This window comes from Zeugodacus cucurbitae, chromosome 2 (genome assembly GCF_028554725.1).
Source record: "Zeugodacus cucurbitae isolate PBARC_wt_2022May chromosome 2, idZeuCucr1.2, whole genome shotgun sequence".
Taxonomy (NCBI): Eukaryota; Metazoa; Arthropoda; class Insecta; order Diptera; family Tephritidae; genus Zeugodacus; species Zeugodacus cucurbitae.
The window spans coordinates 7,120,889-7,134,996 of record NC_071667.1 but is presented as its reverse complement, the minus strand read 5'-3'; the positions used below and the strand labels follow the sequence as shown (position 1 = coordinate 7,134,996).

The following is a 14,108-nucleotide window of genomic DNA, read 5'->3' as shown; positions in this document are numbered from 1 at the left end:
TCTTCGGTATGCCCCTGAACTTGGACGATTGATATTTTGCTGCATTTAGCTCTTAGAGTTTGCTACATTTTGCGGCTGTTGCGAACGCTCATTTAGTGTGCACTTGCGGGGAGCAGCCGTAGGCGCCTCAACAAGAGCGCGATCAACAAATGAATGCAGTGCAAAGTGCTGTTTCCAGCCGACAAGTGTTCATTCCGATCGCTGCTGTGGAATTTCTACATCTTTCATTTGGTTTTTCCCTCAACAATTTTGTGTCATTTGCTAAACAGCGTTGTTGTTGCTCTTCGCTTTCGGCTTTTCACATTTTGCATTTAAATGAGTTTAACCGTTTGCGCATGCGGCAACAACTACATAGTGCTGCCATTTGATGTTTGGCTGCTGCTTGACTTGCACCTTTGCTTTGTCCCGAGGCGCTGACTATTGACGTTGCTGTACAATTTCGTTTGCTTTTTTTTTTTTTTGCTTTTTTCGCTTTATTAAATAGCATTTATACTGTTTTTTTTGTTTTACTCTTCGTTGTTTGCTCGTATTGCTTGTGGCAGCGAAGTGTCGTAAATTTTCATATAACTCACTCATTTAGCTCTGAGTTTGAGGTTCGACACTGCTTTTGGGGGTTTGCGAGTCTACTGTAAACTTGGCTGGTGAATTTGTTAGGTGGAATTTATCACAATTTCAATACTGAGTTGAAGTTTTTTTCATTGAAAACAATTTTATAGATTTCGTAATGCAATATGGGATGAAGAGCCTCTCTTTTGATCGTATAACTAGCAAAAAGTAAGCTTCTGCAATAAGTATCTAATAAATTTGACCAATTTTAAAATATCTCGAATATCTATGCAAATTTGAAAATTCTTAAATGATCCCCAGAAATATGCAATGATTTTTTTATACTCTCGCAACAAAGTTGCTAAAGAGAGTATTATAGTTTTGTTCACATAACGGTTGTTTGTAACACACAAAACTAAACGAGTTAGATATAGGGTTATATATACCAAAGTGATCAGGGTGAAGAGTGGAGTTCAAATCCGAATGTCTGTCTGTCCGTCTGTCCGTGCAAGCGATAACTTGAGTAAAAATCAAGAACTACTCGACCGATTTCAATGAAATTTGGTATATAACACTTTCTTGACACCCTGGTGACATGGGTGGAATATGGGCGAAATCGGTTCACAACTACGCCGACTTCCCATATAACTCAATTTTGCATCCTTCCGATTCGTTCACTTTATAACACATATATACATTAGGAACAAATGAAGATAGCGAAATAAAATTTTACACAAATATTGTATTTGAGCTGTGACATCACTTGTGGAAAAATTGTCAAAATCGGACCAGGACTTTTCAAGGCCCCTGATATCGAACATGAAGAACTCAGTGCCTAAGTCTAATTTTTCACCGAAAATATAGGTAAATCTCTCAGATATTTTAATGTAATTCATTCCCTCTGAATTTTTTTTTATAACAGTTTGTCTCTGTACCAAAAATGGTTTAAATCGGGGCATTACTTTCCCCAGATCCCATAAAATTAAGTGAGCGTATAGTCTTCGATATATTGTTCGATATTTGGTCGAATTGTGTTATCTTTATAAAACTATATCAATAAATTGCGAGAGTATAAAATGTTCGGTTGCACCCGAACTTAGCCCTTCCTTACTTGTTTTTTTTATTTATTTCTTATTTAATTTTTATTTATTTTATAATTTTCATATTTTTATTATTTTTTATTTTTTGATGTCATTTAAGGTACTAAAATGTCAACAGATTAATAACAGCCCAGAGAGGGCGATGAATTTATTCCTTATAGAAAATATATAAAAATTTATATAAAAATTCTTTGCCGTCACATTAATGATCTCCTTAAATATTTATAACATGCAACGCAGAATAATTTTTGCGTAACCAAAGAATTTTTAATTGCCTCAGCACATTCATATCGACAAAAATTGTGCACTTGGCTTTACCGATTTGCTGTTTTCTGCGCTTTTGTGGTCAATATCGTCATCTTTGTCATCAGCGCCAACAGCGGCATCATTAGTGGACAGTTCGAGTTCATCATCGGCCGCACTGTTGCGCTTGTTGGCTAATGTGTCAAGCGTGCTACTTGCGGCAGCAGCAGTAGCGGTGGCAGGGGCAGCGTCGGCGCAGCTAAATAGTCAAACAATTTCAAGCTGCCATATTTGCGGCCGTCGCTCGAGTGATATATTATACCAGCCATTATAACGAGCAACGAATTTGGTACAAACCAAACGGACCCTATATATGCCGAGCAAACACATCTTCATTCATATATATATATATAATAGATGTGTATATAATATAAATAAATAATTGGCACTTGCGACGTGTCGCGGCCGTGTTTGCCACAAAAGAATTTTAATTTGTACATCTTACGATGCGCAACATTGTTGTGCGGCATGTTTTTGGGAAGAGGTCAATGCGAGCGATTTTATGGTGGCAGCAGCTTCTTTTTGTTGTGCGTTGCAACATCAATGTGATGGATAATAAAAAAACAAAAACAAAAAATGCGAAATTACATATTTGCAATATTTTGCTAGCTTTTGTTGTTGCTGTTTTGTATGTTATATAAAAACAGTATATATATATTTTTTTTTGTGAATTTAGCATTTGTGATTTTCCAACTTTTAATTGGCTACCAAGCGTGCATCATACGCATAACAACAACAATAGCAACAGCGCCGCTGTCGCTTTGAAGCGCTTCCAACTCTGTAACCTCGTTGTTTAACAAGCCGCCAAGCTAAGTGATGCCATTTATACTTTTGGGCCTAGGCATGCAACAACAACAATAAGTGTTGCGGCTTTGTGGCACGCAACTGTCACAACACTGGCAGCTATTTGCGTTGGCTCTTCATGCTTGGTCGCAATGAAAAGTCGAGCATCAAGTTAAAATCGCACACGAAATGCGCTGATTTTGGTAGTGTTGCCACAGTGTCCCCAGGCAGCGTACACGAGCATCGTCATGTGGCTTGTGAGTTTTCGGCATGCAAGCAGATGTAATAGCGCTGGCGACAACAACAACAAACTTGCACGCTGTTTGCTAAATAAATCGCAAAACAAAAAAAAAAAAATAAATCTATAAAATCGATATAAAACAAAAGACTTAAGCAACGAACTTCGTTTTGGCTTTGGCCCGCTCACCTGTCTCGAGCGTGACGAGCGCGCTCAGGTACTTAACATCAATGCACATCCAAAGCTCGTTAATGCTTCGCTTGTCGTCGGTTAATATTATTGTTATTGTTGCTGTTGTTGCCGTTGTTCTTGCGCCATTTAGTCTTGTAAATTTTCATTATTCGTTTTGATGTTGTTGTTAGTGCGATTGTTGTTGTTTTTTTGCTATTATTGTCGCTCTTTCTGCTCTAAGTTTTAGACCGAGTTTATGACCGCTTTAGTTAGTAAATACTTTGCTTGTTTTCGTAATGTTTATTGCATATTTTATGACTTTGAAATGTTCGTTTCTCACCGTTTTTCCCAGCCATGTTTCGAGTTTTTATACTCGTTTCTTGGTTCGATCCCAACCAGTGAAATGCTGACTAAGTAGCATTTCGTGTTCTCTTGTGCAAAGAAAAACAATTTATAGGTTCATTGGCTTGTCAACAAGGGCAATTTTTGGAAAGAAATTAAAAAGAATAATATTCAAATCTTTTACATCTATTTAAATACGAAGAAACAAGACGGAAATTGTAAGTACTTCAACTATTTGTGCAATGAGCAATTGGAATTCGCAAGTATAATTTTGCAGAGATAGATTTATCGATTAATTAATCTCTGGAAATTGTAAGGCTGATGATCTTGAAAAGTCAGTTAGGTCTGTCTCGCTCTCAGAACAAGTCGGAGCCGCGTTATCCTATTGTGATTTACTACTGGACAGGTGTGTCTCGGCTGAGCTGAGCAAGCGTTGATCACCAGCACTTGCGCAGTTGCCCAGATTCATCTGGCCTTAGATGAATCGGGAGAGGTCTACCGAACATTTCGCCCTTAGCAAAGTTCACTTCATCTTAGGCCTTCACCTTAGGGGTTCTAACTGGCCATTGTTTCATACATAGTATTGTTCAATAAGTTAAAATAAAAATGGACAGAAGAGAGCTTACGACTATTTCCATGCTATCAATTTTAAAATTATTCCATCTTTCTTGTTCATAAATACCTTAAAATAGCGAAGAAAAGTTGTTCCCCAATACCAGCGCCATCTACCGGTTAAAAGTTAATCTTCGAAACTATTAAATCTCGCTTAAAAGCTCAGACAAATTTTCCGCAGTACATTGTAAGCATCACAGTTAAATTTACTTGCGCCATTGCCCCCCCTGTGATCACCTGCGATCGGTGTTTCATTATTCAATTAAAATGTGCAAATAAATGAATATTTCTTTTTCAACTCATCATCGTTTCATTTCAATTCCGATTTGTATGACAGCAGCGCAGCGTGTGAGCAACACAGGTAATTTTTTACAAACGCCGCTGGAGTAGACGCATGCTTGTGAAGGCAGGTCCTTCGGGCTAGAAATAAATGCAACAACAATAGCAACAATCATTTAAGTTGGTCGAGATGAAAAATGAGGCAGGAAAATCGTAAAACGCATGATTATCTTAGTGAAAAACTAACAAACGTTGGCAACATCAACAAGAGAGTAACTAAGAGTACTTTGAGACTTATCGGAATGCTTGTGTGTGCTTATGTGCTTAAGTGTACACTTGTATGCATGCGTTTCGCGCAACCTACACGAAATGACAACGACAACAACACAAGTATTTAAGCACACAATGTAAATATGCTTTAGTGGCAGATTCAAGTGGTGTTTACAAGCGCATCGTTGCGTCTGTTGAGTGAGTTGCAAAGTCGCAGATGCGTGGCAGCAACATTTCACGCATTTAACGATGAGTTGTTTATTAGTTATACACGCACTGCCAGCCAGCCAGCCAGTTGGCCAACAACAATGAGCGCTGTAAGAAAAGTAGCAACAACAACAAGTAAAAGCAACAAATATTTTGTGTCCATACATATAATGTATAATGTTGACAGGTGGTAATAATTCGCACGCACATTTGCCACAAGTTGTTTGTTATGGCCACATAAGTACTTACTGGAAGGAAACACTTATTGACCCTGTAGGAAATGCAAATTGAAAATCTGTATTTTAAATGAACACTGAAAGGTGGTTATAACGGAAAATTTGGAGAGTGTTGATCTCTATGGAACATCAGAAAAGTATAATACAAAAACATCACAAAACAAGTAAGGAAGGGCTAAGTTCGGGTGTAACCGAACATTTTATACTCTCGCAATTTATTTATATAACTTTATTTATATTATAAAATACACAATTTGGCCCACATATTCGTCATACATATTGCATAAAGTCCATTGATAGATGAAAACCATCATATTAGGTTAGAAGCACCGAGGTCTTCATGTTCGATATATGGGTCCGATTTCGGCGATTTTTAGAATGAGGCTGCCACACTATAAACGTAGTATTTGTACAAAGTTCTGCACCGATATCTTCACTAGTGCTTACTTTATATCTTGAAAAGTGTACAGCTGCTGGCGTATGCCGATGATATTGATATCATCGGAAGCAACAACCGCGCCGTTTGTTCTGCTTTTTCCCGCATGGATAAGGAGGCGAAGCGAATGGGTCTGGAGGTGAGGACAAGACGAAATATCTCCTGTCATCAAACAAACAGTCGGCGCCTTCGCGTCTTGGCTCCCACGTCACTGTTGACAGTCATAACTTCGAGGTCGTAGATAATTTCGTATACCTGGGAACCAGCATCAACAACACGAACAATGTCAGCCTCGAAATCCAGCGCAGAATAACTCTTGTCAACAGGTGCTACTTTGGACTGAGTAGGCAATTGAACAGTAAAGTCCTCTCTCGACGAACCAAAATCAAGCTCTACAAGTCGCTTATCATTCCCGTCCTGCTTTACGGTGCAGAAGCTTGGACGATGTCATCATCAGATGAGACGACACTAGGAGTTTTCGAGAGGAAAATTTTGCGTAAGATTTATGGTCCTCAGAACATTGGCAACGGCGAATACCGCAGACGATGGAACGATGAGCTGTACGAGTTATACGACGACATTGACATAGTTCAGCGAATAAAAAGACAGCGGCTACGCTGGCTAGGTCATGTTGTCCGAATGGACGAAAACACTCCAGCCCTGAAAGTGTTCGATGCAGTACCCGCCGGAGGAAGTCGAGGAAGGGGAAGGCCTCCACTCCGTTGGAGGGACCAGGTGGAGAGCGACCTGGTTACACTTGGGATCTCCAACTGGCGCCGAACTGCGAAGGAGAGAGAGAGGTGGCGCACTATCGTCGATTCGGCTATAACCGGCTAAACGGTTGCAACGCCAATCACATACATACAAACAATTCAGATCGTCTTCAAAGTTCTGGTATGTAGGAAGTAGGCGTGGTTGTGAAGCGATTTGGCCTATTTTCACAACCTCTCATTGGGATGTAAGGAAACTATTATAAACCAAGTTTCATTGAAATCGGTCGAGTAATTCCTGAGATATAATTTTTGACCCATAAGTGGGCGACGTCACGCCCATTTTCCATTTTGTAAAAAAATCTGAGTGTAGCTTCCATCTGCCATTTCCTATGTGAAATTTAGTGTTTCTGGCATGTTTGGTTAGTGAGTTAACCCACTTTTAGTAATTTTCAACCTAACCTTTGTATGGGAGGGGGGCGTGGTTATTATCCGATTTCTGTAATTGGACTGTATAAGGAAATGGCTAAAAAAAACGACTGCCGAAAGTTTGGTTTATATAGCTCTATTGGTTTGCGAGATATATACAAAAAACCTATTTGGGGCGGGGCCACGCCCACTTCCCCAAAAAAATTACATCCAAATATGCCCCTTCATAGTGCGATCCTTCATACCAAATTTTATTTCCATAGCCTTATTTATGGCTTAGTTATGGCATTTTATGTGTTTTCTGTTTTCGCCATTTTGTGGACGTGGCAGTGGTCCGATTTTGCTCATTTTCGAAAGCAACCTTCCGATGGTGCCAAGAAATAAGTGTGCCAAGTTTCATCAATATATCTTAATTTTTACTCATGTTACAGCTTGCACAGACGGACGGACGGACGGACAGACAGACATTCGAATTTGAACTCCACTCTTCACCCTGATCACTTTGGTATATATAACCCTATATCTACCTCGTTTAGTTTTGGGTGTTACAAACAACCGTTATGTGAACAAAACTATAATACTCTCTTTAGCAACTTTTGTTGCGAGAGTATAAAATATAAGATCCTTAGAAGATGGTCGATAGTCGTAATAGGTAGAAATGTGTACATTGCCATCAACTTGTGGAATATGTTTTAAAAATGTGGAAGAAAGTGTGGAATATGTAGATCAAGGCTTACACAAAAGAGAACTTAGGCAGGAAATAAATTTTGATACAGAAAACCAACATTTTCTCGAACATATCCATTGAATGAATGACACTTTCGATACCAAAACTCATTTTAGGAGTTTAAAGTTAATGTATATTATCAAATAGTAGAGCCCTCAAATATATAATTTTTCCTACAGCGTCACACGCGTACGCATGAATTGCTGGTGCGGCAAATTTTTACTATCACTTATATAGTAATTTCAATTGCTGCGCTAAGTTCCAATATTATGAGTTTGAATGCAGCTGCTAAGAAATATTTGCTGTTCGTGAGACAGATGAGAAATTGCTAATTAAAAAGAAAGGTGAATAAATTAAGAGTATAATAAAGTGTCTAATATCGCAGATAATGAAATTATGAGCTGTTATATTGCTTGAGGCTGAAAGAAGAGGTTTCAAATCGATCTTACAACTCGGCGATGAGAAACTCTGCGATCGCATAGTGTGAAGTACATCTAATCTGATTAAAAACTATATTGGTCTAACCCCAAAAAAAAGAACACAGAAGAAATACTGAACTTCCAAACTGTAGTCCAAAAGCTGAGAGAAATCGACTGATATATTCTTAGAAGTCAACAAGAAATATGTTGAACGAAAGTAATACTGGGTTATGTATGTTCATTAGTCTCATAAAGTTTTAAATCCCGCTAATCAAAGTTCTGCCACCCTTAATAAGCAGTTCACTTCCTCGCCGCAGTTTCGCAACCTCCACCATGTCATTGTACTTTGTGCTGCACCGTTACAAAGTCGTAAAAAAATGTCGAAGCTATGAAAGAGTTACATCAGTCATTATCTCACATAAAGTAGGCAGAACACTGTCGGTCTTGTTTGTAACAATTCTCTGCGCATTACAATTTTTATGTTTGTTACTTGTTTCAAAAGATTTCCTTGTGATCGTAAGTACAACGCCGCACAGTTGTTGTCTTCGCGCTGTTTGGGTCCGTGCAAATCGACCAATTTGTACTGGCCGCAAATCTTCGCCGTAGACAATGTGTTAAGCTCATCCAAAACAACAAAAAAAAACCGATTTTGCAAATTTGCTTGAAAAATTTCCAAAAATAGCGCTGATTTGGTGGAACGAACAAAGAATCGGTGTTGAAAGTATTTAAAAGCACGAAATTTTGCATCAGCGGCGAGTTATGCAGTGCTAGCAATGGTTGAATGGGAGTGTGTGTGTCTAAAAAAATTAACATAGAAGGTATGTGTTCAGAAATGTGAGGCTCACTTATGAAGAGTTCTTCAACTGGGTTGGGGTGGTCTTTTTTGACCATGACATTTGATATGATTACAGTTATTTATGATATTACAGCTCCGAAAACAATTGATCCCGGCATGGACTGTCTGAAAACCCAGACTTTTTACATTAGTTCAAATTCTTAAGTTAGAAATCTAGTTTGAGAAGTTGCCTATGCTGTGAAGCGTTCTCAGACCTTCCTTGAAACAGAACGCTTTTTTCGGCCGAACTACTGTTTTCACTAATCCCTACAATTGAAAGATCAGTAATATCTGATCTTATTATTTCTGAGTTGAGGAATATTTATTCGAGATCTGATTTTAAATATCTTACTCTTTTTTATACCCTGAACAGGGTATATTAAGTTTGTCACGAAGTTTGTAACACCGAGAAGAAAGCGTCGGACTCCCTATAAAATATATATATAAATGATCAGTATGTTGAACTGAGTTGATTTAGCCATGTCGAACTGAACTAGTCCTTCAGTTTTTAAGATATAAGATTTTCAAATTTTGCAGATGTTATTTTCTCTTCAAGAAGCTGCTCATTTGTCGGACCACTATATCATATAGCTGCCATACAAACTGAACGAGTTATTGAAATAATAGAAATAATTTAATCCCCGAAAAAATTGTTCAGATCGGTTCACTATAGCATATAGCTGCCATACAAACTGAACGATCGGAATCAATGGCTTGTATGGAAAACTTCCGCATTTTACTACATATCTTCACGAAATTTGGTATGAGTTATTGTTCATAGAAATAATTTAATCTCCGAAAAAATTGTTCAGATCGGTGCACTATAGCATATAGCTGTCATACAAACTGAACGATCGGAATCAATGGCTTGTATGGAAAACTTCCGCATTTGAAGTGGTATCTTCACGAAATTTGACATAGATTACTGCTTAAGGTAATAATATAATCTCCGAAGAAATTGTTCAGATCGGTTAACTATATAACCTTAATGTTTCTAGCAAACAACCCGGCTAAAAAGAATTAGTAAAATGTTTTCTTTTTTTTAATTACTTTCTCTTACGTCTTTAGATTTGCTTAAACACATAGTTACTAAAAGAAATACACCCGTGAAGGGTATATTAGCTTCGGTACAGCCGAAGTTAACGTTTTTTCTTGTTTACTATCTGAAAACAAAAAAGCCAAAGAAGGATACGGACAAATTTATTTAACATATTCGTACATATACAACTCGTCTACAATTTTTTCTTACAGCAAAATCTACGCCAAAGAGTTTTCACAGAAAATGTCATTAAAAACTTACGACGAAAGTAGCAATGCTCTGCCAGAAATAGCGCAAACATTATAGCGCAAGCAATGCCATAACCCATCCAGACATATTTCATATCCTCCACTGCCATGGCACTAAACTCATTACGACGACTCAAGTCTTCGAAACCCAAACGTCCGGCTCTGATGAGCTCTAGAAAGCCACCACGCATCCAATACTCGGTTAGACCCGCTTGAGCCGTCTGGAAAATCATGTCTCGTAATATTATCGAAAATATCGAATTAGTATGAATGGGGAAACACATTGGTATATTATGATAGAAACACAAATCGGTGCGCATACGAAATATAGGTGTGGTGAAAACTTTCTGCTGTTCACTGTAAATACGCCACTTAGTCGTTGGTATCATATACAAGTATTTGGTGTCGAAAGTGTCACGTGTCGCTAGGTAATTGTGATAATCTCTTTCGACATGAAACATCGGTATATACTTTCGCAAATCGGCTGCGCGTGCAATCAGCTCCATATACTCGGGCGCAAAAACGTAAACCTTTTTATGCGAATAGAGTATGTCGTCGAAGTTGCGATATGGGGGCACCTTAGGTGCACTCGTCCAATAGGTGGCAAAGTAAGCATTATACGAAGTGGTCAGCAGTATACCGAGCACGCATATTTGCAGATAAATGAAACGTATAACGAACGGTGCGCGTGCGAGCTCGCGAAATGGCTGACTCAGAACGCCGCGCAAGCAGGCATCGTGCACGAAGAAGCGCAATATGTCCGGTTTGTTGCCATGCTGCCAGAGCGCGCAACTCAGCACGAAGGATATGAGCAGTACAACGCCGAGCGCCAATGCGAAGGTCATACCCTCGAAGACGATCCAGAAAAAGTCATAATTCGGTATATCCGCTTCCACCGGTGTCCAAACGCACCAATTCACATGCTCGTATGGGTAGGAGAAACCATCGTACGGTATATTCGGGAAGGTTAGCGCAACCGAAATCTCAGCGGTATTGTTGCGCACAGCCGCAATTAAATCCTGTGAGGGTGCAAATTTCGTATTCGAAGGTGAGGGAAGCGGTTCGTAGAATGTAAAATTGTATTTTTTTGAAAAGCTGCTGAGGAAGTGACCAACGAAACCGCCGACAATGCGCCGTCCATTATATTCATAGATAATAATGCGGGGATCGGCGCCACCTATTATATAGGGCAGTCTGTAGCCATTTAAATTGCGTAGGCGATCGGGAAAGACGGGCGCATCGTGTAGCTGCAAGCTGCTTAATGACTTATACTCCAATGAGAATACGGGAAAGTGCGTGTAACTGTAGAATTGCTTTGTGCGCTAAAAGTTAACATAATGCATTTATTAGTATACCGTACGTAAAAATATGCGCCTACCTTATAGTCAGCACATAACGCTGCCACATTAATCATTTTACTTTGCCAGCAAAATTGAAAGAGTTGACTTAGATAGATCTGGTCACAGCTCGCCGTAGTGTTGACGTTGTTTATTAAAAATAAAATATTCGCGTGGGTTCTATGCTTCAAACTCGCCACTAATGCTTTGAACAGCACTGACTGTGCCGCAAGTGACTCCTCCAAATACACCACCAACAAGAGCGCTGTACTAAAGTGCTGCCTCAGCTGTATAGCGCTCAACTCGTTGAAATGAATGAGCGGCACTGAAAGTTCTGTCATCACATTGCGTACGAATTGGTCCTCATAATCCTGGTTAGTAGTCAGACGAAAGTTCTTGAAGTCCACGACTTCCTCTGGTTCCGTTAGCTCCAACTGCGACAGTGCACCGAATGCCGGTGCTAAGGTCGCATTTCGGTTGTGTGCAAATACCAGCTGGTCGTAGTGTTGCAGTTGACGCACATCCTGCAGGAAACTCAGCAAAGTATAGTCCACAAATTCTGGTCCGTCCGTGCTCTGCTGGCACTTGACTGCCTGCATAAGTAGTAGTATTGCGAGTGCGCGGCCAAAGTTCCAAACATGCTTCATTCTCTTCGCTGCCAAAGTTTGTGGCTTTACTTTATGTTTACTTAGTGCTTTTATAACTTAACATACATATTTGCAAAGCCGTTACACTGCAACATCAAGCTACATATATTGGGTGCGGTCTTGTGCGTCGCTTGTTGCTGCTAATTGATTCCCAGGAGTGACGTGAGTTGTGAGGGAGTGTGTGAGTTGTGTGTTGATTCATTCAATTAACCAAAATTAACCATGTGGGATATGTTTTTATGAAAAATCAGAGGTGTTTTCTACATGGAATTTTTGAATAATTAATAGTAGGATTGACTGCGCACGAATCGGATTTCCGTAAAGTTCATACAATCGGCTCTATTAAAATTTTTTGTTTGGCTATAAAATTTCATGGATCATTAGAAGAAATTTCCACTAAGCAAAATTGATTGCTTTGGACTCCAAAAGGAACAACGACATGTGAAAGGTGTAGGGCGATTGAGCGGTAGAGGAAAAGTACATTCGCTAATTAAGCCTGGCAAGTTCTTTTATGGTTCCAATGGGTTCTTCAAAATAATCACCGCAGTACTTCGAACCACTCAGACAATTCGAAAGCCTTTACTGAAGTTATATCCAAAATGTTTCTAAACACAATAACCTAAACTCGAATTTATGACATAATCTAAATTTAATTGACTCAATTAGTCACATAATTGCATTTTAATCTAAGCAGATAAGTCTGGACATAGTTTTGTTTAAGGACTAAGACTCAATTAACCTTCTCTGAGTTTCTTAAACTCGACTTTTCCTAAAAACAATAGCCCAAACTCGAGTTTCTTGCAGAATCTGAACTTAATTGACTCAATAAATCGCCGAATTAGAATTAATTTATGCAGAAGAGTAGCTTAAAAGCACGTAGTTTCTTTTCAAAAACATATTTATTTTTCCAAAAAACCATAGCTAAGACTTAATTAACTCTCTTACCACTTTATTATCATAGTTACTTGAGACCTACCGCTTGGTGATGCGCTTCAGTCCACTGTTGGCAACTTGCCACATGCCGCATGCCAATCGCTTGGCACACGCGTCTTAATTGCCTTTAATGCCGTGAACTTTGAGGTTAAATGTGGCGACGCGCAGCTCAAACGCGACCGGCATGTGCGCCGCATGTTTAACTAACCCCTGACTTGGTGTTTGTGATGGCGTCTGGCATTAGTGTTATTGTTGCTTATAGGTTTTTCACCATTCAATTCTCTGGTGGTGGATGTGTGCGCGGTTAAAGGCTAGAAAAAGCAGCTTTGCTGTAGTGCATATGAACAGTGGCTAGAAGAAAGAAGCGAAAAATACTTTACATGATGACAGCAAAGAGTGTAGTCCAACAACAATACATAATAATAATAGTGTTGTGTATTAAAAGGTCATTACTTTGACAAAAAAAGAGCGAAGTTAGGAAAAAAAAAACAAAGGACGGACCTAAACCGAAGACTACACCGAAGTCCTATTCATAGACTCTAAAGAAAGCGGTCGGTTTTTTCTTGTTCCAACTTTGAAAAAGTTCGTTTTCAATTCAGCTAAGATGTACTGGCTCTGTGTACTAAGAATCACACATTTTGTTATACGTGGATCAGAATATATTTGTTTGGATTCGTTGGTAGTGACTCTAAGAATCTGTTTCACTTGATTAGCTGGTTAAGTAAAATGTGACCTCGACAATATGGTTGTCCTTAGCAATTCTTGTAAAAGCTCCGAGTATAGTTCTTCGATGGAAGAGATCAGCTATGAGTAAAGATCAACTTTGAAATATACTAGTTACTCTTGACACGTTTATACTGTTATTTTTTTATAACAATGCTGTTGTTGTTGTTGTACTTCATTTAATACGCATACTAAAAGAGTTTGACTAAATAATTAAGAAATCGTTGGACCTCCAGTTATGGAAGTACTAAAAAGTGGAGTTAGATACCTCTACATGAAGAATTGCTTTATAGCTTCTCATTGCTAGGTTAATTTACTATCATATGTGAACTACATTGTCTCTTAACTTCTATGTATTACCTTTTCCTATTTAGTAATACTGTCACAGCGCCTTATTGAAGAAGTGGCGCTAGCGACTACCAGCTGACTACACAATTCCCCAATCGATTATTGCGGCGTTGCTTTGTATAAAGCTTGGTTCTCGTGGCATGAGTAGAATGAGTACATAAGTACATGCATAAAACATGTGTGCCACTTG

The 14,108-nt window shown here is 38.9% G+C and overlaps 1 protein-coding gene across 1 annotated transcript; it reads right to left on the bottom strand.

Annotated features, from left to right (window-relative positions):
* Positions 1 to 9,802: 9,802 nt before the first annotated feature.
* Positions 9,803 to 11,914, bottom strand: LOC114803708 (uncharacterized). The gene is made up of 3 exons (XM_054225288.1): positions 11,309 to 11,914; positions 9,982 to 11,252; positions 9,803 to 9,806 (listed from the first exon to the last, which is right to left on the bottom strand). Exons 1-3 carry the CDS (start codon positions 11,912 to 11,914, stop codon positions 9,803 to 9,805), a joined length of 1,881 nt encoding a protein of 626 aa, XP_054081263.1.
* Between the last annotated feature and the right edge of the window lie 2,194 nt (positions 11,915 to 14,108).

What these genes read in the sequence shown, in the direction of transcription:
- LOC114803708 (XM_054225288.1), bottom strand. Translation starts at nt 11,914, where the DNA reads ATGAAGCATGTTTGGAACTTTGGCCGCGCACTCGCAATACTACTACTT. An exon ending in CGTTATGTGCTGACTATAAG is followed by an intron (nt 11,253 to 11,308) that starts GTAGGCGCATAT and finishes GTTAACTTTTAG; the next exon opens with CGCACAAAGCAATTCTACAG.